The sequence below is a fragment of the Nicotiana tomentosiformis genome, chromosome 3, assembly GCF_000390325.3.
Source record: "Nicotiana tomentosiformis chromosome 3, ASM39032v3, whole genome shotgun sequence".
In the NCBI taxonomy this organism is placed as follows: Eukaryota; Viridiplantae; Streptophyta; class Magnoliopsida; order Solanales; family Solanaceae; genus Nicotiana; species Nicotiana tomentosiformis.
In genome coordinates this window covers 57,400,574-57,422,818 of record NC_090814.1, presented here as the reverse complement: position 1 = coordinate 57,422,818, position 22,245 = coordinate 57,400,574, and the positions used below count along the sequence as shown (strand labels likewise).

Genomic DNA, 22,245 nt, shown 5'->3' with positions numbered 1-22,245 from the left:
GAAGGAATTTTTCAGATTTTTGAGATTTTAAATACCTCTTGAGAGATCAAATATGGACCATTAGATCAATGGGTGATCAATGGGTGAGATTTGATATTGGGTCACTTAATGAAACGACGTAGTTTTGAGGCAAAACTACGTCGTTCCGGACCCTTTCAAAGGCAACCCCTTATCTTGCACTTTTGGCCACTTTCTCTTTCAAATTTGGCCCAATTTCTTTCTTAATCCTACTTATTAAACTAAATTTACACAAACAAATAAATTAATTAAGTAACTTATTCAAATGATCAATTAACTAGATTAATTCACCAATTGAATAGTTAGTTAATTCCTAAAATGCACAAATAAAGAAAGAACTATTTTTTGGTATTTTTATGATAGGAAATATGCAATCAAAGACACAAAAATTGGGAAATATAATTAAAGCAACAAAACACTAATGACTTTAGGAGGTATTAAAATAGTACAAAAATTAGGTATTCACATTCCGATTTTACTTTTTCTTTTTTGTTATCTTTATAAAATGTATATTTATATTTTTGCACAAAAAACTTGTTGAAATAATGCTTGCTTGAAGGGTACAATATATAGTTACTTAGCTTTTGATAGATATTTTGGTCTTTCAATTTATCACTGTAAGCTTCATACTTATAATATCGATAGTATGATATGATGATACGATACGATTTTCACGTTAAGTTGATCCTTTTTATCCGAAGGTTAAACTCTTTTGTTTTAGCCTTTTTGTTATAGAGAAGGGTCATCTGTTTCGTCGAAAAAAGAAAGGATGAAGTCATAGGTCCCTCACATACTTTGACATTATAACCCCCCTCCAATCTCATTTGATAGAAAGTTAATCGAACATAGGAGTGATTTTGTCCCTTTTTTTTTTAAAGGAATAGCTGCTCCTTCTGGTAATTATAACCCCCATCCTTTTTTCCTAATTATTATGTTTGTGCGTCTATCTAAGTGCAATTGTCTGTCTATACTCTATACATGTGCGTGTCTAACGCACTTTATATATGAAATAATAATAATATATTATATTCTTCACACATACTTACTATTGGGAAAAGTGTATGCACACATCTTAAGTTGGTTCATACGTGATAGCATTATTTAGAATATATATTATGGAAATTAAAAATTGGTAGATATTTTCTCCTGAATTGAAAGTTGTATGGATCAGAGAATGACATGAATGAAAGAGATCAAAGTAGTCAATCTACCCTACAATGTCGTCACCTAACCATCATCTTCAATCACTAGCTAATATATTAATTCCTTCTTCCTTCTCCAATAAAACAAACCAACAAATTTATGTTATGAAATATAGCTCAAAATAACAATATAGAATAAGAAAAAACAAGCTAAGAGATATAGAGAGAAAGAGAGGAGAGATTATTATTTCTTCTTCAATTGTGCGTATTTTCCTATCTATTGCAAGGCCTTTATATAGGCATGAAAAGTGAAGAAAATATGTCATTGAATATGTAATTAAACATAGAAAATATGTCATTGAATATGTAATTAAACATTTGAGATGAAAATCATGCAGGAAGAGTAGACATCTACCATAATTTGATATTTCTTATAACACTCCCCCTTGGATGTCCATAGATAATGTGCCTCGTTAAAACCTTTCTAGAAAAAAAAATCCTAGTGAAGGAAAAAGAGTACGCATATTTAAAAATACATTTTTTGGTTGCCTCATTAAAAACCTTGCAAGGAAAATCCAGTGGGACAAAACCTTATAAGGGGAAAAGAGTACACCGCGTATTAACTCCCCCTGATGAGAGCATCAATTCACATCCTTGAGTCTTCGCATCCCAATCTTGTACACTAGTTTCTTGAAGGTTGACGTCGGTAGAGATTTAATGAACAAATCAGCCATATTATCACTTGAACGGATATGTTGCACACTGATATCACTATTTTTTTTGAAGATCATGTGTGAAAAATAACTTTGGTGAAATGTGCTTTGTTCTATCTCCTATTATGAATCCTCCCTTCAATTGAGCTATGCATGCTGCATTATCTTCATATAAAATTGTGAATAGTTTGTCACACTTCAAACCACATTTGTCTCGAATAAAGTGTATTACAGACCTTAACCATACACATTCTCGACTTGCTTCATGAATAGCAATTATCTCACCATGATTAGATGAAGTAGCCACGATTGATTGCTTAGTCGATCGCCAAGATATTGCAGTACCTCCACATGTAAACACATAGCTTGTTTGAGATCGAGCCTTGTGCGGGTCAGATAAATATCCAGCATCGGCATAACCAACAAGATCGAGATTGCAATAATTGCCATAAAATAAGCCCATATCGGTAGTCCCTTTTAGATACCGCAATATGTGTTTGATTCCATTCCAATGTCTCCTTGTAGGAGCAAAGTTATATCTTGCTAAGACATTAACTAAAAAAGTTATGTCAAGCCTTGTAGCATTAGCAAGATACATTAGTGCCCCAATTGCACTAAGATATGGTACTTCAGGACCAAGAAGCTCTTCATTCTTTTCTTGAGGTCGGAACGGGTCCTTATTCACATCAAGTGATCGAACAACCGTCGGAGTACTTAATGGATGTGCTCCATCCATGTAAAACCGTTTAAATACTTTTTCTATGTAGGCAGATTGATGAACGAAAATCACGTTTGCCAAATATTCAATTTGCAAACCGAGACATAATTTTATTTTTCCGAGATCTTTTATATCTAATTCCTTCTTTAAATAATCAATTTTCTTTTGGAGTTCTGTAGGAGTTCCAATAAGATTAATGTCATCAACATATATGACAAGTACAACAAACTCCGATGTTGTTTTCTTTATAAAAATACATGGACAAATGACATCATTTATATAACCTTCATTTAATAAATATTCACTAAGGCGGTTATACCACATTCTTCCTGATTGCTTTAGACCATACAAAGATATTTGCAATTTGATTGAAAATATTTTCCTGGACTTTGAATTATGTGCGTCAGGCATTTTAAATCCCTCGGCAATTTTCATGTATATCTCATTATCAAGTGAGGTGTAAAGGTAGGTTGTAACCACATCCAATAAATGCATGTCAAGTTTTTCATGGACAACAAAACTAATGAGATAACAGAATGTTATAACATCCATAACAGGAGAATACGTCTCTTCATAATCAACGCCAGGCCTTTGTGAAAATCCTTGTGCAACAAGGCGTGCCTTATATCTTTGTACCTCATTTTTCTCATTCCTTTTACGTATAAAGACCCATTTATAGCCAACAGGCTTAACACCATTTGGTGTTTGGACTACAGGCCCAAAAACTTCACATTTCGCAATTGAATCCAACTTAGATTGGATTACTTCTTGCCATTTTGGCCAATCACGTCTTTGTCGACATTCTCCAACAGATTGAGGTTCAAGATACTCATTATCTTGCAGAATGCTAGATGCAACATTGTATGCAAAGACATAATCCATCACTATATTCAATCGATTCAAATTTATTTCAATATCGATTGGATTTATTGATAGTTCCTTATTTTCTTGAGTCTCAGGCTCATCGATATCCTCATGAATCTCAGGATTGGTTAAATCATGAGTTTCTTTATGAGACTCTTTCCTAGTGTCATCTTGATCATTTATTTTCTTTTTTCTAGGATTTCGATCCTTAGAACCCAATGGTCTGCCACGTTTTAGGCGTGCTTTTGACTCATTAACTATGACACTAGAAGATTGTCCAACAGGGACATCAATACGGATTGGAACATTCTCTGCAGGGATATGTGATTTCGTTATCCTTTTCAGATACGTAAATGCATCTGGCATTTGATTTGCTATTTTATGTAAATGGATAATTTGTTGCACCTCTTTTTTACAAATAGAGGCACGTGGATCAAGATGAGACAATGATATATTTTTTCACAAAATTTCACGTTTGGTTTCACCAATTTCTCCCCCTAATTTTGGGAAAAATGCCTCATCGAATCGACAATCTGTAAATCGAGCAGTGAATAAATCTCCATTTAATGTTTCAAGGTAGCGAATAATGGAGGGCGATTCACACCCAACATTTATTCCTAACATTCTTTGGGGGGCCATCTTGGTGCGATATGGCGGTGCTACAGGCACATATACAGCGCATCTAAAAATTCTTAGATGGGATATATTAGGTTCATGACCCAAACTAATTGCAACAGGGAATATTTATGATAATTTATCGGTCTGAGACGAATTAGTATTGCTGCATGAAAAATGGAATGACCCCAAACTGAAGTGGGTAACTTGGTTTTCATGAGTAATGGTCTTACTATCAATTGCAGACGTTTAATCAAAGATTCTGCAAGGTCATTTTGAGTGTGAGCATGAGTTACAGAATGTTCCACTTTTATCCCAATTGATAAGCAATAATCATTAAATACTTTAAGATGAAAACTCAGTGGCATTATCAAGTCTAATAAACTTAATTGGATTATCGAAAAATTGTGCCCGTAATCGGATTATTTATGCCATTAATTTTACAAATGCCAGGTTGCTAGATGACAATAGGCATACATGAGACCATAAAATATCTAAACGACCCACTAGGTGGGTGAATAGGTCTACAAATATCCTCTTGAATACGTTCCAAAAACGCATGGGACTCAATCCCAACCTTTGTTGGTGATGGTCTAATAATCAACTTGCCTTGATAACAAGAAGTGCAAGAAAATTCATTATTTAAATGAATCTTTAAATTCTTTAATGGATGCCCATTTGAGTTTTCTATAATTCGTCTTATCATAATTGATCCAGGATGTCCCAATCGATCATGCGAAGGTACAAAAGTATTGGAATTAGAAATCTTTTGGTTTACGATAGAATGTGCCTCAATTGCACTAATTCTTGTCCAATACAGGCCACAAGATAAAGATGTGAACTTCTCAATAACCCTTTTCTGGCCAGAGACATTCTTGGTAACGATGATATATTCGAGATTATTCTCATCTATTGTCTCAATATGAAATCCATTTCGACGGATATCTTTAAAACTCAACAAGTTTCTCTTGGACTTGGAGGAGAACATTGCATTCTCTATGATAAGTATTGTTCCCTTAGGCAGAGTTATATTAGCTCTTCCAGAGCCTTCAATTAATCTTGTACTACCATATATTCATCAACATCTATATGGTGAATATCTATTTTAAAGAGAAAGTTATACCATTATGATCATGGTCAAAATTAGATGCAAGATTTGTTTCTTGCATTATTGTTGTCCTTTAGTAATCACATTGCCAAAATATTTTGGCGTACAATAGGTACGTGACCAATGACCATTCATGCCATAATAATGATATTATTTTCTTATTTCATCTCAAACCCCCTTCTGTTCATATTCTTCCAAGAATGAATATGTATTCATATTGATTATCACATTGTTTTTTCACATTCACTTCAGGAATGGAATATAATAATCTATGCGTGCTTTATAAACTCTCATGCCATATCAATGGCAAACATCACTTTCACAAAGTGGAGGATTATTTTGAGAGCCATTATTGTTCTCATTACCATAATGATGACGATTATAATTTCGTCCATTACCACGTCCATATCCATTCATATTTCAACGGTAATATCATGTCTTATTTTAGACTTATGGGACGAGTTTTCATTATTGGTGGAGATTGAATTTAATTTGCATATGCGAACTTTCATTAACTGAACTCAATCAAATAAAAAGGATCAAGCAAATATAGAAAAACACATAATCAATTAAAATCTACGTGTCCTTTGTGATAATTATCCCACTTTAAGATGGAAAAGATATGTGATAAAATAGAAAGGAAAAAAATGTACTCTCTCAAAAGTCTTCACTTCGTGTTTCTTAATATTAACACATAGGAACATAATACTTGTTATAGGAAAAATATTTATCATTCTTTACACCAAAAATCCTAACATGATTTGATGAACTTTCAAGAAAAACTTTTCCGTAAAGCAAGTTTGTTCATGTATGGAAACATAAATAGCAAAGTATAAAGAAACTTGAAAACTTATTAGAAAAGACTAACCGTGATGGCCGAATATATGATGGCGCTGTACACCTTATATTGTCATCGTTCTTACCATATTATTAACATTAAATGACGCTACCAACACTGTCCGTATCATAACAACTCAGTTGGCTAGAACTTCGTGCTGATAACGTGTTATGAAATATAGCTCAAAATAACAATATAGAACAATGAAAAACAAGCTAAGAGATATAGAGAGAAAGAGAGGATAGATTATTATTTTTTCTTCAATTGTGTGTATTTTTCTATCTATTATAAGGCCTTTATATAGGCATGAAAAGTGAAGAAAATATGTCATTAAACATAGAAAATATATCATTGAATACATTATTAAGCATTTGAGATGAAGATCATGGAGGAAGAGTAGACATCCACCATAATTTGATATTTCTTATAACTATATATATATATATATATTGTCGCGGAACCGTTTTTCTGAGGGTTCGGCGAGGGCAGCGAAGTTAGCCTGACTGCTACTTAGCTTCAGCCCTTAGACAATAAATATCACAATTGTGCTAAAGCGATGGCAATTGTTTGGGAAGTTCTCTCGGCATCACGTCCTTATTATCATCAAGGACTTGTTCAATGCAGGGAGGCAATGCTACTGCCTCAAGGGAATGCTCAACGATTCCCGTCAAGGTTGCAAGAAGTGTTGGTTCCCCTTTCTTGAAACCTTTCACAAGTTGCATCGCTGACAGATGCATTCCAGTTTGTGGTACCCGAACAAGGGGCACAATACACGAGCCTCCAGGATCGCTTATGTGAAGCTGGTTGATACGTGATGCAATAAGTGCGTTGACCTCGTACCAAAAGTCCAATCCCAGAATATATATATATATATATATATATATATATATATATATATATATATATATATATATATATATAAAGTCGTTTAGTGAGAAAAGCGTTTCTCTAAGCCATATCAGATATATCATTTCTAGATGCTTCTCCATTTCTCGTGGTCTAAAGTAGATATATTCAAATTAAAAATATATTCCTCTTTATTGTTGTGGGCATATATATATATATATATATATATATATATATATATATATATATAAATCGTTTAGTGAGAAAAGCGTTTCTCTAAGCCATATCAGATATATCATTTCTAGATGCTTCTCCATTTCTCGTGGTCTAAAGTAGATATATTCAAATTAAAAATATATTCCTCTTTATTGTTGTGGGCATATCTATCTACAGCTTAATTTCTCTTATTTTATATGAACATATCATATGATTGAACACAATAATTAAAATATTAGCATGCCATCGTATTATAAAAGTAGTGCTCGAAAAAACTTCTCAGCTTTATTGACAGACTAAAAAGTATCAAATTAAAGTAAATTCGCATAGTTAAATGAATTTAAAATCTTGAAATTTGTTAAAATTATATTGAATAATATTATCAACAAAATGATGTTAAAATTTTTAGGATGTTTCAAGATAGAGAGTACTATGAAAATTGGAACATAGAGTACGTAATATTTGTTTGTAGATGCCACCATTTTAATAAAATGATAAATATTACCGTTTCAATTGTTATATGTTTGAGAGATTTTGATTACTGAGTAGTCACAATTAGAACTAATCCAAAAGGAAGTGATAATAGATATGAAATAAGTTAAAACAAAATTATGGAAATCCTATAGATTATATAATACCACGAAAAAATCTCGATTAAAATGTAGGGTTGTAATGTAATTCAAAAGAGAAAGCCATGGAGCTAAAGCTAGCTTGTGATTGCATTATAATAAGATGGGCCAACCTATTTCGCTATAATGATAGTAAAAATTCTCCTTTCCAAAAACTTTCCATCATTTTTATTGAAGGAAAAGGAATGCAAAATTAAAGCGATTCCATTAGGAAGAAAAGATGAAAGTACAAGTATCGGACTTTATTATGTATATCCAATTTGGAAAGAGAGTGTCCTCTCTTGTGATTTGTCATGCAACTTGCAAAAGATCTTAATATACTTTTCTAAGGAAAGATAAACACCCCTCGCTCTTTATATCAAGTAATGGCGGAACCACATTTACTTTAAGGGTTCAACTGAATTCTTTTCGTCGGATAAATTATTAAATCTCTACGATAAATTTCTTGCCTCTGCTGATATCAAGTACATATACATAAATGGAAGGTGAATGCTGGACATAATGCAAAACCATTCATAAAATTTAGCTCTAAAAATATCACACTAAATGGACCAATGATCCAAGATAGAATTGTTAGGTACTTACAATTTAGCAGTTTTATATTGATGTGACATTGACGCTGATTAAGATCCAAGGTGAAATTGGAGAACTACGATAATTTTGTGATACCTTTACGAAGCATGAATTTGGTTCATTCATTTTCTAAAATTTATTTTATGGCAATTAATAAAACCATCACTAAATAACATGCATAACCACTTAATTTGTTAAGTGCACAGAGTTCACTGTCTAAGAAAGTACGTGACCTCGTGATTATGATGTCATTCCATTTTACTATACAACAATAACTAGACACTACCTTTTCCTTTTTCTCCTTTTCTTTTTTCTAAGTAACACAAGTTAACCATTGATTAACCCAAATGGATCTCGTTGTTGTTTTCTTTTCAGCATTCAAGAACAGTTTTAATTCCCTCTCTTCAGTCTCCCTCCTAGCAATCAATTATCAGGTTAAAGATAATATTTTAGACTTCAAATATCATAAGACATTTTTATTTCATGTTTTACCCTTATCATTAACTACTCATTTACCCAAATTGTTTTCCAAGACTTTTGAAAATGCTATCATTATTATGGGTAAAATTGTAAAATATATATATTTTTTTCTTTTTTAAGGGAAGTGCAAAGTCAGAAATGAATAACTAAAATTGAACAAATGGAATAATGGAATATCTAGTTCGCAAAAAGATTTAATTTGGACTTTTTCTTTCTAAATTGAACTAGGCAAATGTTTTGATTTTCTCCGTGGCTGCTGAGGAGGGACAAGAACCATCTATATATAATAATATAAATCAATGTATCGGTGTATATCTGGCCCAAAATTGGAGCATCGGCTTAATTCTGAAACCCACTTTAGAACGCAGATAAATCGATTTTGGAAGGGTTTTAATTTATTTTCTGATTGTACTCATTTATTGTTTGTTTGTAATAAGATATGAAGGAATTAATATAAATCAATGCCTCTCTTTGTTCTAAAACAAGAAACAGAAAGCTCTCTTTCAAAGTTTGTCCTGGGTAAGTAAATTTCAAACAAATTTCTTCCTTTGTAACTCAAGTGATATAGAAACTTTGCACTTTTATTTATAATTGACGTTTATATAAAAATGTTTTCATTTAGAATTGGTGAAACAAATTCGACGAATCTTGTGGAATGTAACTGTGTTTTTATAGTTTCTTTGACCGAGATGCACTAGTATTGATCTTAGAGATAGGGAAAAGGGAGGAGAAGAAAGGAGTTTCAAGTTTCAACTATATATTGTATTCAATCTCTTCATATAACGACCCGACCGATCATTTTGAGTACTAGTTCTCTGTTTTGTATTTCGAGACCTCCCGTAGTTTTATTTGATGATTTATAATTTGCATGTGTGGTCTGTGTCGCTCTCCGGAAAGTTCTTATGTGGAAATTTAAAGAAAATGTGCTTTTTGGATTTAAAAACGACTAGAGTTGACCACGGTCAATAATTTTGGTAAATGAACTCGGATCGGTATTTTGAAGATTTCGGTAGGTTCGTATGACGTTTTTGGACTTGTACGCATGTTTGGTTGGGGTCTCGGATGATCCAAGGCCTTTTCGGCGCATTATATGAAAAGTTTGAAAAAATGAGTTTTGAAGCTGAAAACCTTGAGCTTTAATGATCAATTCTTGATATTTAATGTTATTATGATGATTAGAGTTAGCGAGCGAGTTTGTATGATGTTTTTACACCTGTGTGAGTATTTGGGTTGGAGCCCGGGGGGCTGGAATGAGTTTCGGATGCGTTGCAGATGATTTTAGCTTAGTTGGAAATTTCTGCTGGTGTCAATCTGCAGATCTCGCATTTGCGAGGACCTGTTCGCAAATGCAAGCACCGCAATTGCGATGCCAAGCTCGCATTTGAGATACTAGAGGGGGCTGGGTTAGCTTCGCTTTTGCGAAACTCTGATCGCAATTGTGAAGGTGGAGGTCTTCACTTTTGCGAGGATACTATCGCATTTGCGAATGTGAGAAAATTAGGGCAGTTTCGCATTTGCGGACTGCACAAGATTCGAAGTTGCAATGAGTTTATCGCTTTTGCTATGTTGGAGGTTCAGAGACTGGTTCGCAATTACGACTAGTAGTTCGCTTTTGCGAACGTCGCAATTGCAAACAAGAGTTCGCAATTGCAACATTTGCAGCTAAGTAAAATGTGGGAATTTTGGGACTTAGCTCATTTTACACCATTTGCGAACGTCGCAATTGCAAACAAGAGTTCGCAATTGCAACATCTGCAGCTAAGTAAAATGTGAAAATTTCGGGACTTAGCTCATTTTACACCATTTTTGTACCCTAGACTTCATATAGACTTCATTTTGAAGAGTAATTTCTTCCTAAATGCATTGGTTAATAACTTTAACTTGTTTTAAATCAATTTTAATTATTTTTTCATGAACTTCATCATCAAATTTATGAATTTCAAAGTAGAAATTTTATAAACTTTAGATTTAGACCTCGAATTGAGGTCGAATTTTGAAATAAATTACATATCCAGGCTCAGGGGTGAATGGATAATCGGGATTTGGTCTTAATCTTGAATTTCGATTACATGGGTCCAGGTTGACTTTTGTTGACTTTTTTAAAATTTAGTTAAAGATTGAACCTTTTTCATTCACTAGTAGTTTCTAAAGCTTGTTTTGAATTGTTTGAACGATATTTGGTTAGATTCGTTTGGTATGGAGGATTTTTCTAAAGGAAAAGCCATGTTGGATTATTGATTGTGTTCCGAACAAAGATAAGTGTCTTGCCTAACTTTGTTGTGAGAATTTTTTCTCTAATAAAATAATATTATGTGCTACTTGCGGGGTGATGTATATGCAAGGTGACGAGCGTATATGCATGTGCTAGGGTTATCTATGCTCGGGGTAGATTATATGATTCTTTGTGCCTTGTTGGACTTTGTGATTTTTTTGCCTCATGTTTTACTTGACTTATATAGTAATATGAGCACAATTTCAATACGAGTGTAGCACCCCGAAAGATTTTCAAAATGTTAAAGGGCTAATTAGAAGGTCAGTAAGCACTATACGTATCATTTGTAAGTTAACAATAACTACGACTATGGATAAATCTATTTGGATATGTGGACATATATTGTACATGGTTTGAAGTATTATAATGATGTTTAGAAATGGGGAGAATTAGCTTGGAACAAGGTAGAATTGTTTAGGAGAAAAAGATACCCAAAGTCGCACATGACCTAACTTCAAACTATCATATCTCTCTGTGTATAATGAGTTACGACGTGGATAGGATATAATTTATTAAAGATCTTATAGTCTAGTTTCTAACGGTTTAAAGCGTTCATTATTTGAACTTTTGTAGAAAATGTTATGACCATTTTACTCAGCATTATCCAATATACACGCCCGACTGCGCAGCCGCGCACCTAAGAGTGCACCTGGAGGAGTTAGCAGTCCCAAGTGCGCGTCCAAATACGCATTCAAGTCCTAGATGCGCGGATCGGGATACAAATAGTAAATCGAGATTTATTATCATACGTATCTTTCTCATGTATGAGATGAATAAATCCATTTATTTAGTTCTACAGTTATGCATTCTTTGCACTTATTATACCTTCTCAACCAGATTTAGATATATAAATACTTAGCTCTATACTAAGAATTTCAAATTCTTCAAATTCTATTAATAAATAATATTATCTTATTATTAATTAGTTAGTAATTATAATTCAAATTCTTAATTTAATTATAATAATTATAAGATATCTTTATTTATATAATAATGTAATAACAGATACAAATAATAAATCGAGGTACCCTTCTATGACAAATTTGAAGAAGTAATAAATAGAAGTACAAATTGTTATTCACTATGTCCTACTATGTGACACACTTTAATCTTTAGTCTATTCCAAGAAAATAATTTATTTTATATTTAAAAATAATTTAATTTTAAACTTTTTATTTTACCCTTAATAAAATGATATTGCAGCCACCAAAATATCTGTAGCATATTTAGAAATAAATTTTAAAAGTTTATCTTTATCTCTTCCTTTAAATTTGTTATATCAAATCTGTCACATAAACTGGGACGAACAGTGTACAAGTCAATTTTAATAAGGCAAGCAACTCAAATTGCAACCTCCATATATGTAAAATTACATATTTTTCTTCCATAGCATTCTTAAAATAAAAATACTGCGGCAGCTGTTTATAGTAATACATGTGAATTAGGGAGAAAGAGGATAACACCGAGACAAGTGGAATGCAGACTCAGCAGCAACCTCTAGAAAGTAGACTGGCAAAATCAAAATGGGTCAACTTGGCCAAATTGCGTACTCTTTTCTAATTCCATACTTTGGAAATTCAATCAAATAGTGCAAACTGACAACATTTATTGAGTCAGCTAAATCAGCCACAACTTCTAGTGTGACATGTCTTCTTGCCTACTTAATGTCTTTTAGTACGAAAAATTCTCAAAAATGAAAATGGATCCCACAAACTTTCCACTAATTAATAGCACGAGGCAATAGGACATTCATAATTATGAGTTTATGAATTATGGGGTCTAAGCGTTCTATATATTTACATATATTTAATAGATTATTTAATGCAAATATAAAATATTAATCAAAAGGTTTTCCGTTTTGCCTTTAATAAAAGGAAAAATCCTGCACTTAGCCTTTAAAGGGGAGATACGATTAGATAGGAGTGCAAAACTCTGGCTAAAGTTAGTTCACTCTGTAACGCGGAAAATCTTGTAAGCTTGTAATTTTAAGGGTTGTGGCTCTTCAAATATTCTTCGATCATGACTTGGGGGAAAAAGAAAAGTAAAAAGGAGGAACGAATAATTAATCAATAACCGAAAATTTATCGTTTGCATTATTCAATACCCAAAGATTCGAGCATTGAATGAAGCTCAGCCTGCTTTAGCTGTTGAAATGAACCAGATTATTATATATTTAGAGCTTTCAATTTAAATTATCATCTTAGAAGAAATTAGATAATGATTTATAAGTTCAAATATAAGATGTTTTCTCACTCAAACACCTTTGGTGTAATTCATATATAATTAGATACATACTAAGATCATGGTGGTAAAATATGTAAACCAGGCAGGAAAGGAATCATGTATGCATTTAAGAAAAAGAAAGAAAAAAAAAGCAGGCAAATTGATAGACTTTCATTGGTAAAGTCTGAAAGCAGCACAGAGAGAGTAGGGCTTAATTGCGAAAGTAAAACTAAGATTTACATCACATTAAGATCACAAAACCAAAATCCAAGACCGACATTCTTGAACTGTTGAACCCCATATCTGATATGGGTGTGTATCTGGGAATTGTCATTAGCAATAATATTAATTGTCAGTTCCATATGTTTACTGAACCAAACTCATAGGGGTAGGAGCTGCTGTTATAAGACGATCCAAAAGCCATCAACGCTCCATCATTAGAATTCTGCAACGGGTTGTTAACCGCGAACGAAGATGGAAATTTATTGTTGTTGTTGTTGTTGTTGCTGTTGAGATTGTTGTCGGACAAGTCGATGTTCGTGAGATTGACAGTAGTAATGTCATGGATGCTAGGTCTCCTCTTATCTTTCCCTCCTGAAAGCTGTCTCAGATAGTATTTTTGAGCATGACTTGCCACTTGCGTTGGCGTTTTTGAGATCACAAAATTCCTTGATATGTTCCTCCAATCCCCTTTCCCATGCTTGTCAAGTCCCATCAGAAACCTCCTATAACCCAATAACACCATTGTTTGTTAACATCAAAATCAACCAGTTCTCAGTTATTAAGAGTTTAACTTATATCTATTGAGATCAGGTCATTTACATTACCAATCTATGGATGATATGCAATCAGAATTGGAATTGACTCTTAATTCACATGTTACACTGCATAACAGAAGATAGTAAAATTAGAAAAGGTTGTGCACCTGTGTTCTTCCTCAGTCCATGGGACACCTTTTTTTCTCTCTTGATCAAAAGATCTGCCCCTCTTTCTAAACGCTTGAACACCGCGATTATCATCGACCAACTCAAGCATAAAAGACGAAGGAGGAACTGGGAACAAGCCAGCTTCTATGTCACTTACATCTGCTGCTAATTCTTTGTACTGTTTCATCACATCATATACTGTCTTCCCAGGGATCAAATCCGCCACCTTAAACCATCTATTTGGAGTTCTCTCATCGTATATTGCAAGTGCACTTTCAAATTTCTTGTTCTCTTCTTGTGTCCATTCACTGCTTTTCCTCTGTTCCATCATCATCCAGCTTGAATTTGGTATAAGCGACGTAGCCCACAAAGTTTCCATTTTCTTTTCAATACCCAGTATCCTGAGTTTGCTTATTAAGACTTAGAATAGACTACTTATTTCCATTTGTTAAAGACAATTTATGTGTTGTGTGAATAGAAAAAAAGATGAGATTTTTATAACACACGATAGGCCTTAAATGAGTACCCTTTTTAAGAGAGCTAAAGAATCTTTGAAATAAATAGGGAAAAGCAACTGATTTTACTACTCAGGCATAACCACCTAAATCCTCCCAATTCCCAATCATAAACGATGAGTAAAGAGAAAAAAAGTTGCAAATTGAGCACAACTCAAACAAGAATTTCAAGTTTTGGACAGCCAAGTCGGGTTATATTCAAGAAATAAAGCGTAAAACTGAAAAGGGTATGAGAAAACAGAGAACAACCTTAACAGAAATTTAATAGATGAAGTGAAGGAGCAAAGATCATCCAGACAAAAGGTTGATCCTAAGAAACCAAAGTAAAAGAGCACCAAGAAAGAGGCTGAAGTTGTTCTGCTGTTTGCTATTTTTGGAAGCCAAAGGAGAGAATAGTGGCAAATGAGTTTGAAAAAACAAAAAGAAGTTGATCAAAGTGGGTAATATACAGTGGGGTTGGCAGTGCAACTGTTCTGTATTAGTGGTCTTGCTTGTATATTAGTGTGAACCAAGAGAAGAAGGAGAGTGGAACTAAAATAAGAAAAAGATAATGAGATACGTCAAGGAATACGAGTTGTTGAATAGTGATTAGATTTGCAATACATGTTAAAGGTATCTGTGCTATTTATTATGTTTCACGAATTGGTTTTAAGGTTATGGGCTGCTGCCAAAAGTGTTGGTTTGCCAATCATAATCACTTTTTTTGTGACAGCTCAAAGGACTAAAAGATAAACATCTCTTTTTCTTACTCCCTCATTTAACTCAATCTATTTCTTTTTTGGTACGTTTCAAAAAGAATGATCCCTTTCTAAATTTAAAAATAATTTAGCTTAAACTTACAATTCTAATATTAATAAAAAAATTTTATAACCATATAAATACTTTGGATCTCTTTTTAATTTTTTTATGACCACAAATTCCAAAAATTTTTATTTTTTCTTAAATTCTGTGTCCGATAACGGAGGAGAGTACTTTTTTTTTTCTCCTCGGGGGCAGTGACTTCTTTTTCTTTCACTCGCTTGAACAAAAAGAGCTATCGACCGGAAAATGAAAAACCGTCTTCCATTTTCTTCAACTTGTCTTACGGATTGAGCTCTGGGTTCATAATAAATTTCACTTTGCAATAAGAAAGGTAATTTAGAGCGTGTTTGCATAGTAAACTTACTTTATTTGCATTATAAACATGAATATAGTTTATAGCCACATAATCTTACTCTGCCTTAAAAGTAGAGTTGCCTTTTTTATACAAGTAATTCTTTCCTTATGTTAATCGCTTATTAGAATTAAATTAATTGCAGATGTGAGAATGAAAACAGATAAGCGCCTGTAGCTCAGTGGATAGAGCGTCTGTTTCCTAAGCAGAAAGTCGTAGGTTCGACCCCTACCTGGCGCGATGCGTTTTGGTTACAGCTTTTCCTAACTCAGCCTTTTCTTTTCTGTGCAGAACTATTGCCCCTGTAATGGTAAAAATTGCATGGGTTAACTTGTATCCGCTTTGTTTTTCCGTTTGCATCCATACTCGTTTTTGTGTTAAAAGTATTTTAAAAAGATGATTTTGCCCTTCTTTAGTAAAACACTACTTTCTCTCCAAGTATACGGCATATTGTCTCTTGTCTCTGTCTCTCTCTCCTTTTTCGCGGTTTTGATTTGTTCTTCTCTGAAATCAAACGGTTTTCGGCATTGCATTCTGCTTGTTTTTGCAACTGTTTCTTCCCCAACAACATTAAGTATAATCACAGGTACAATTTTAATGGTTCCTTTAGTACATTGCATTAACTTTGTATGGGGTTTTATTTTAGGATTAGTTATGATTTAATTATTGGATTTTTTGTTGATAGTAATCTTAGTTGAATCGTTTTCCTTTTTTTATTTGTGCTAAAATAGTTTCCTAGGGTTTTACTTTGATTAGTGCATTAGTTTTGTAGGTTTTACTTTTACGATTAGCGTTTTTAGGTTTTTTGAAATTGTGTTTGTGTTTTTGATAAAAATTCTATATATTCTTCAGTGATTTTTGGAGACGTTGAAATTTTTTAAAACTTTGAGACTCAAATAGATAATGTTATTAAAGTGTGAAGTTTATAATATTTCAAGGATAACTTAATTCTAGGAGCTGAAGTTTTGTAAAGTATGTTTTGTCTGTAGTTTTTGTTTTGTTTTTGATGAAATTCAGCATTATTGGAGTTTAATTTGTGTTCTATATTTGTGAAATAACAACATATTTTGGCTGGAGTTTTTGTTCTGTAATTGCTCAGATCGGTTTAACTACCGTGCTTAATAGAAGGGGAACCACGATTTGAAGGGTTTAATTGCAACTTTCTTGACTCCTGCACAACAGGAGAAGCTGAATAATGGTACATTTCAATATATCATGGCTATGGAGAATTTTCATTGCAGCATGAAGTTGGTTCATTATTTGATTCTTTCTCGCGTATTCACCAATGATCGAGATTCCATTAGTTTCAAGATTTTTGGTTGTGATGTGTCCTTCAGCCTTGAAGACTTTCACATTATGTGCGGTTTGAGGATCACATCACATAATGTTGAAAAACGAATTAAACGAGAGAGTAATATTTTGAAGCACTATTTTGGAAAGTCTAAGGGTGTGACCTTAAAGGACATTTGAGAGTAAATGATACGGAATCAAATTAAAAAGGATGATGTGAATTTCAAACACGTATGCGAGAGTGATGAAGGTGATGTGAAGCTTATGAAAATTCTTATTGTGGAGTCTATTTTGTTCGGAAGAAAGAATGAATCAACTGTGTTGGAGTAGTATGCAGCTATTGTTGAAGACGATGAAACTTGTCTTAATTATCCTTGGGGTAATGCGTCTTATGAGAAGCTTATTACCTCAATGAAACATGCTTTGGACAACAAGGACAAAAATAATTCAACTGAGTATACTGTAGGCAGATTTTCATATCCACTATTTGTTTGGTTCTATAAGCGCTTCCCAGAAATTCGGGATAAATATTTAAAAGATGACGACTACCTTGATGTCCCTCAAGTTCCCACGATATTACGTTATACATCTTTGGGAGAGCATAAATTTAAAGAACTTCATAAGGATTACTTCAGTAATCATGGTGTAAGTTAATGTTCTTTATTTTTCCTTTTTTTTTTTGTAGTTTTGTTAATATGTTGACGTATCAATTTTATTTTATTTTTGATAATATACTTTTTTGCATTAAACTGAAATATCGGGCATTTAGGTTATTGGAGATAATTCCTACCGAAGAGGAATTGAATTCAATGCCTTTAATTTGACAATTACCATGAAGCCGCATTCGTTCGAAGGTACTGAATTCGGTTCCTTCAACTAGTGAATCACCACGTAGTCGGAGTCGATCAAAAGAAACCAATCAAACTCTTGTAATTGGAGAATCACCTCGTACCTAGAGTCGTTCTAAATATTCTATAACGACGTTTGATGATGAATTAGTTAACAGAATATGTCGTGTAAGTTTTTTTTTTTTTTTTTTGTGTGTTTAATCTGAAGTTTTTCATACTATTTTTTGCTTAATTATAGGATGTTTTATGTGATGTTTTTGTTATGTATTTTGCTGAACTTCAGCAATGGCTTTTGAGCTGAAGTTTTTGTTCTGTGTTTTGTAAAGCTACAACATGTTTTGTCTGCAGTTTTTGTTCTGGTTGTGATGAACTTTAACATTCTAGGAACTTAAGTTTTGTTTTGTGTTTGTAAAAGTATAGTATGTTTTGTCTGCAGTTTTTATTTTGTTTTTGATGAACTTCAGCATTCTTTGGAGTTGAAGTTGTGTTCTGTATTTGCTTAACTTTAGTATTCTTAGAGTTGAAGTTTTGTTCTGTATAAGCTGAACTTCAACATTCTTAGAGCGTATGTTTCCTAAGCAGAAGGTCGTAGGCTCGACCCCTACCTGGCACGATAGCTTTTTTGTTACAGCTTTTCCTAACTTGGCGTTTTATTTTCTGTGCAGAACTATTGCCCCTATAATCGCCTGTTTATTAGGTAAAAATATAAAGTTTGGAGTCTATTACGGGATCCTTTTAAATCTATGGGCCAGTCGGACCTGAGCATTTAAAGGGCATTTGGATGCACGAAACATTCTTAATCATTGAGGGGTTTGGGGCAGGCTGCACAACCTTAATCTACAGCTCGAAGGCTCCGCTCGTAGGGCATCTAAATTGTATTCACTAAGCCCTAGTAGAATAGAGAGGAATCACTACGTTTTTTTTTTTTTTTGTTTAATTAGACAGATGTAAGTGGCTTATTTTGGTACAAAGGCAGCTAGATTTATGTGAAATTCCCAAGAGCATCTTCAAGATACATTGCACTATACATGGCAGTCAATTACAAAAAATAATCAAGATTGAAGTTGTGTTTCACCAAAAGACTCAAGAGACTTCTCCTCGTACATCTTCCAAAACGATCAAACTTGTGGTCCTAAACATTTTATTCACTCAACTAGTTGAACTTCACAACTGACTTCTGTGAAGCTTTCATTTCCAATTCGTATGTCAATTTGGTGAAATTTTCTTTAGCATTTTGGAAGATCACTTGGAGGAGGTAGGATTGATTGATTAGGGCCTTTTCCATTTTCCACCAGGAATCCCATCTTAAGTCCCCATGTTGTATGAACCTCCAAATGACAGTGCATAAACCAAACACCTACACATCAAATATTCAGATTACAAACAAATGAAAATCCACTCTAACCATAAAAAATGAAAGTAAAGTTTATTATTTCTGTGAATGACGGGTTCGACCCTTGGAGCAACAGTAAAGTTGCCGTGTGACCTATATGTCATGGGTTCGAGCAATGGAAGCAGCCACACCCCTTGTCATGCGGCCCTTCCCGTACCCTGTGTGGGTGCATTGTGCATCGGGTTGCCCTTTATAAAATGAAAGTAAAAAAGAAATTTTACCAGGATTATCTGCTCGGAATCTAATGGCAGTCCATCCAGCAGTTGGTACACTCATAGTATTCCTCTCAACTGGATCCACAAGGTTGAACTTCTTTGGATCATTTTTAGGATCATAATTTCCAACTCCTTTCCCAACTACAAAGAAATTAAATCCGTGTAGATGTGTTGGATGGCTCTCTGGTGCTATGATAGAAGTTCCTTGGAGCACTACCTGGACAGTTGAATTAAATTCAACTTTGTAAACTTTTGTACCATTTTGTGTCTGCAAATTTGTTGGTGGAGTGCCAGTATAGTTGAAAGGTATTGATGGATTTCCAGGGAAATCCGCGGTGTAGACACCACTTATATTATAATAATGTGCTTGGAGGATAGCAGTAGTAGGCATGACAAAGGTAACATTATTGATAGCTGCCACAACTCTGCTTCCATTTTGGCAAGTAGCGCAAGGATTAACACCAATACCCATAGTTAGAAGCAACGAATGATCAATTGTCAATGGAACATTAGCAGGGTATTTTTTCGAGTTTAGGCTCCGTAGGGAGTCTACAAAAATGTTGGTTACTGGGGTAGCATTTCGAGAGGGAATGGTAGTGAGAGCAGTAGGGGAAAGTGCATCAGTTCCTAGATAGTGGACTGTTCCGGTTGCAGTTAGATTATCAGTGGCAACTATGGTGTCCATAAAAGGAGAAACGGCTATTAAGTACTTTCCAGCACTCTGATCAGCAGTGAGAATGGCGTTTGTTGTCTGTCCTGGAGCGATGAAAATGGTGTCCGTCTTGAAGGGTTTAACGTAAGATGCATCGACCTCAACAACAGTCAAATTGTGCCCTGCAATCTTGAAAAAGAGCTCTTCGTTCAATGCTGCATTAATGATACGGAGCAAGTAGGTCTTGCCACTCTCCACATGTAGGGTGTAACCTGCATAATCCCGGTCAGCAGATATCATTTTGATCCTTCATCAGGCCATCAAGTGCATATAATCTTTATCTTTGGTACATTATAACATCATAGTTCGATCTTGATACGATGGAAAAGCTGCCTGAATAGTTAGTAAGTTATCCTGTATAATTTTCATGGATTTTTCTGCATGACATTATTTGAAAAGAGGAATATCTCTAAATTTATTTGATTATCGTACATAAACAAGACTTAGTAAAGTACCCTTTGAAGAACAATTTGGTGCAGGTCCAGGATGGCCATTGATGGTGTGTGCATCTGATACATTGGGAGCCACTCCCATTTTCATTGCTTGGTTGATTACTGCCTCAACATCTGAACTCCACCATTCTCCTGCAATTCAAGACTTCCATTAGAAAAAAACAACTAAATTGTCCCTGATGTTTAAATATATAGCATGGATCATCTGCTTTTCTGCATATATTAGCTACAAGCAGAGACCATAGCAAACTGGAGTAAAAGGAATTTAATGTTACCTAATATTATAATTTCTTCCTTTTCTGGCTTGGGGAATGGATAAGGAACGCGCCGTTTGGGCAAGATGACGATGGCACCATGTACCGTTGCCCTTTGCCAGTTGATATGTGCATGCCAAAGAAGGGTACCTCTTTGCCCAGTGAGGGTGAAGTTGTAGAGATAGCTTTGCCCTGTCTGTATTGGGCATTGAGTAATATATGCTGGTCCGTCCGACCATCCTGTCCGAAGTTGTCTGACTCCATGCCTGAAATTTCCCCATTACGAGTTTAGCATCACATTATGACCTTGTTTGTTTATGTCATATTTATATGATCCGCGATAAAGTCAGTTGTTGTTTTTTCCCATTTAAGATGGCTAAAATAGTTGATTTATCATACCAATGGATGGTAACATTGTCTTGGACATGGTTGACAACCCTTACAAGCACTGTATCATCTTCTCTAGCATAGAGAGTTGGCCCTGGAAATTTTCCATTTACAGTGATAATAGGCTTAGTTGCACACAATCTTGTTGCATTTTTCCTCACCACCTACATAAAGTAGCACAATGCTGAAAAACTTTTCTGTATCCCCAAATCTTAAGTTTGAATTTTCCTAGTTGTAACTCATTTTAACAGATTATGGAAAATAAAAATATATGTACCATATTCTATGCAGTGAACTTACAGTGAACTTGTAATGACGAACAATCGACTCCACAAATGCAGGAAAAAATGAAGTTGCAAGAGTCACCAGAACAACAGCTTGAACCAAAGATGCCATGCCAGTACTACACTGGCTTTCGTCTTGCCTTTTTTCCTGTTTGTTTATCTGTGTCTAAGTGTCACTCCTTTTACAAAGAATTGACCAAGATGACAATATAAAGGAATAGAGTATATTGATGCTACGTCATTTTACCTGGTTAGGTGAGTGAACAAGTCCAGGTATGCACATTTTGCCTCAAAGTTTTCTTGCATATTACATAAAGTAGTCTTTTGATCTATGAATCCAGGCTCTTTTGACATATACGAGATCAGTTATTCTTCTTTGAAATCATACCATCTCACTCTCAGAGTACGTATTCCAGCACATATATATTTGGGTCAAATTCGTGGTTGATTGTTCAACTGTTTCAGTCACTTTGCATTTAAACAGAAGCAATGTTGATGATATGTTTGAATGTGGATAGTTACTTGGAGAACGTATTTAAGGAAAACAACTCTAGTTTGTAT

At 34.1% G+C, this 22,245-nt stretch overlaps 2 protein-coding genes and 1 non-coding gene across 3 annotated transcripts; 1 reads left to right on the top strand and 2 right to left on the bottom strand.

Annotated features, from left to right (window-relative positions):
* Positions 1-13,361: 13,361 nt before the first annotated feature.
* Positions 13,362-15,319, bottom strand: LOC104087587 (transcription factor DIVARICATA-like). Its single transcript, XM_009592103.4, has 2 exons — positions 14,181-15,319; positions 13,362-13,980 (listed from the first exon to the last, which is right to left on the bottom strand). The coding sequence occupies exons 1-2, from the start codon at positions 14,558-14,560 to the stop codon at positions 13,608-13,610; spliced, it is 753 nt and encodes a 250-aa protein (XP_009590398.1). The 5' UTR covers positions 14,561-15,319; the 3' UTR covers positions 13,362-13,607.
* A 697-nt stretch (positions 15,320-16,016) lies between these two features.
* On the top strand, positions 16,017-16,089 carry TRNAR-CCU (transfer RNA arginine (anticodon CCU)). The gene has a single exon. It is a non-coding gene; the product is annotated as a tRNA-Arg (tRNA).
* A 2,947-nt stretch (positions 16,090-19,036) lies between these two features.
* On the bottom strand, positions 19,037-21,836 carry LOC104087594 (laccase-4-like). Its single transcript, XM_009592117.4, has 6 exons — positions 21,701-21,836; positions 21,413-21,564; positions 21,035-21,279; positions 20,763-20,891; positions 19,602-20,519; positions 19,037-19,344 (listed from the first exon to the last, which is right to left on the bottom strand). Exons 1-6 carry the CDS (start codon positions 21,794-21,796, stop codon positions 19,214-19,216), a joined length of 1,671 nt encoding a protein of 556 aa, XP_009590412.1. The 5' UTR covers positions 21,797-21,836; the 3' UTR covers positions 19,037-19,213.
* Between the last annotated feature and the right edge of the window lie 409 nt (positions 21,837-22,245).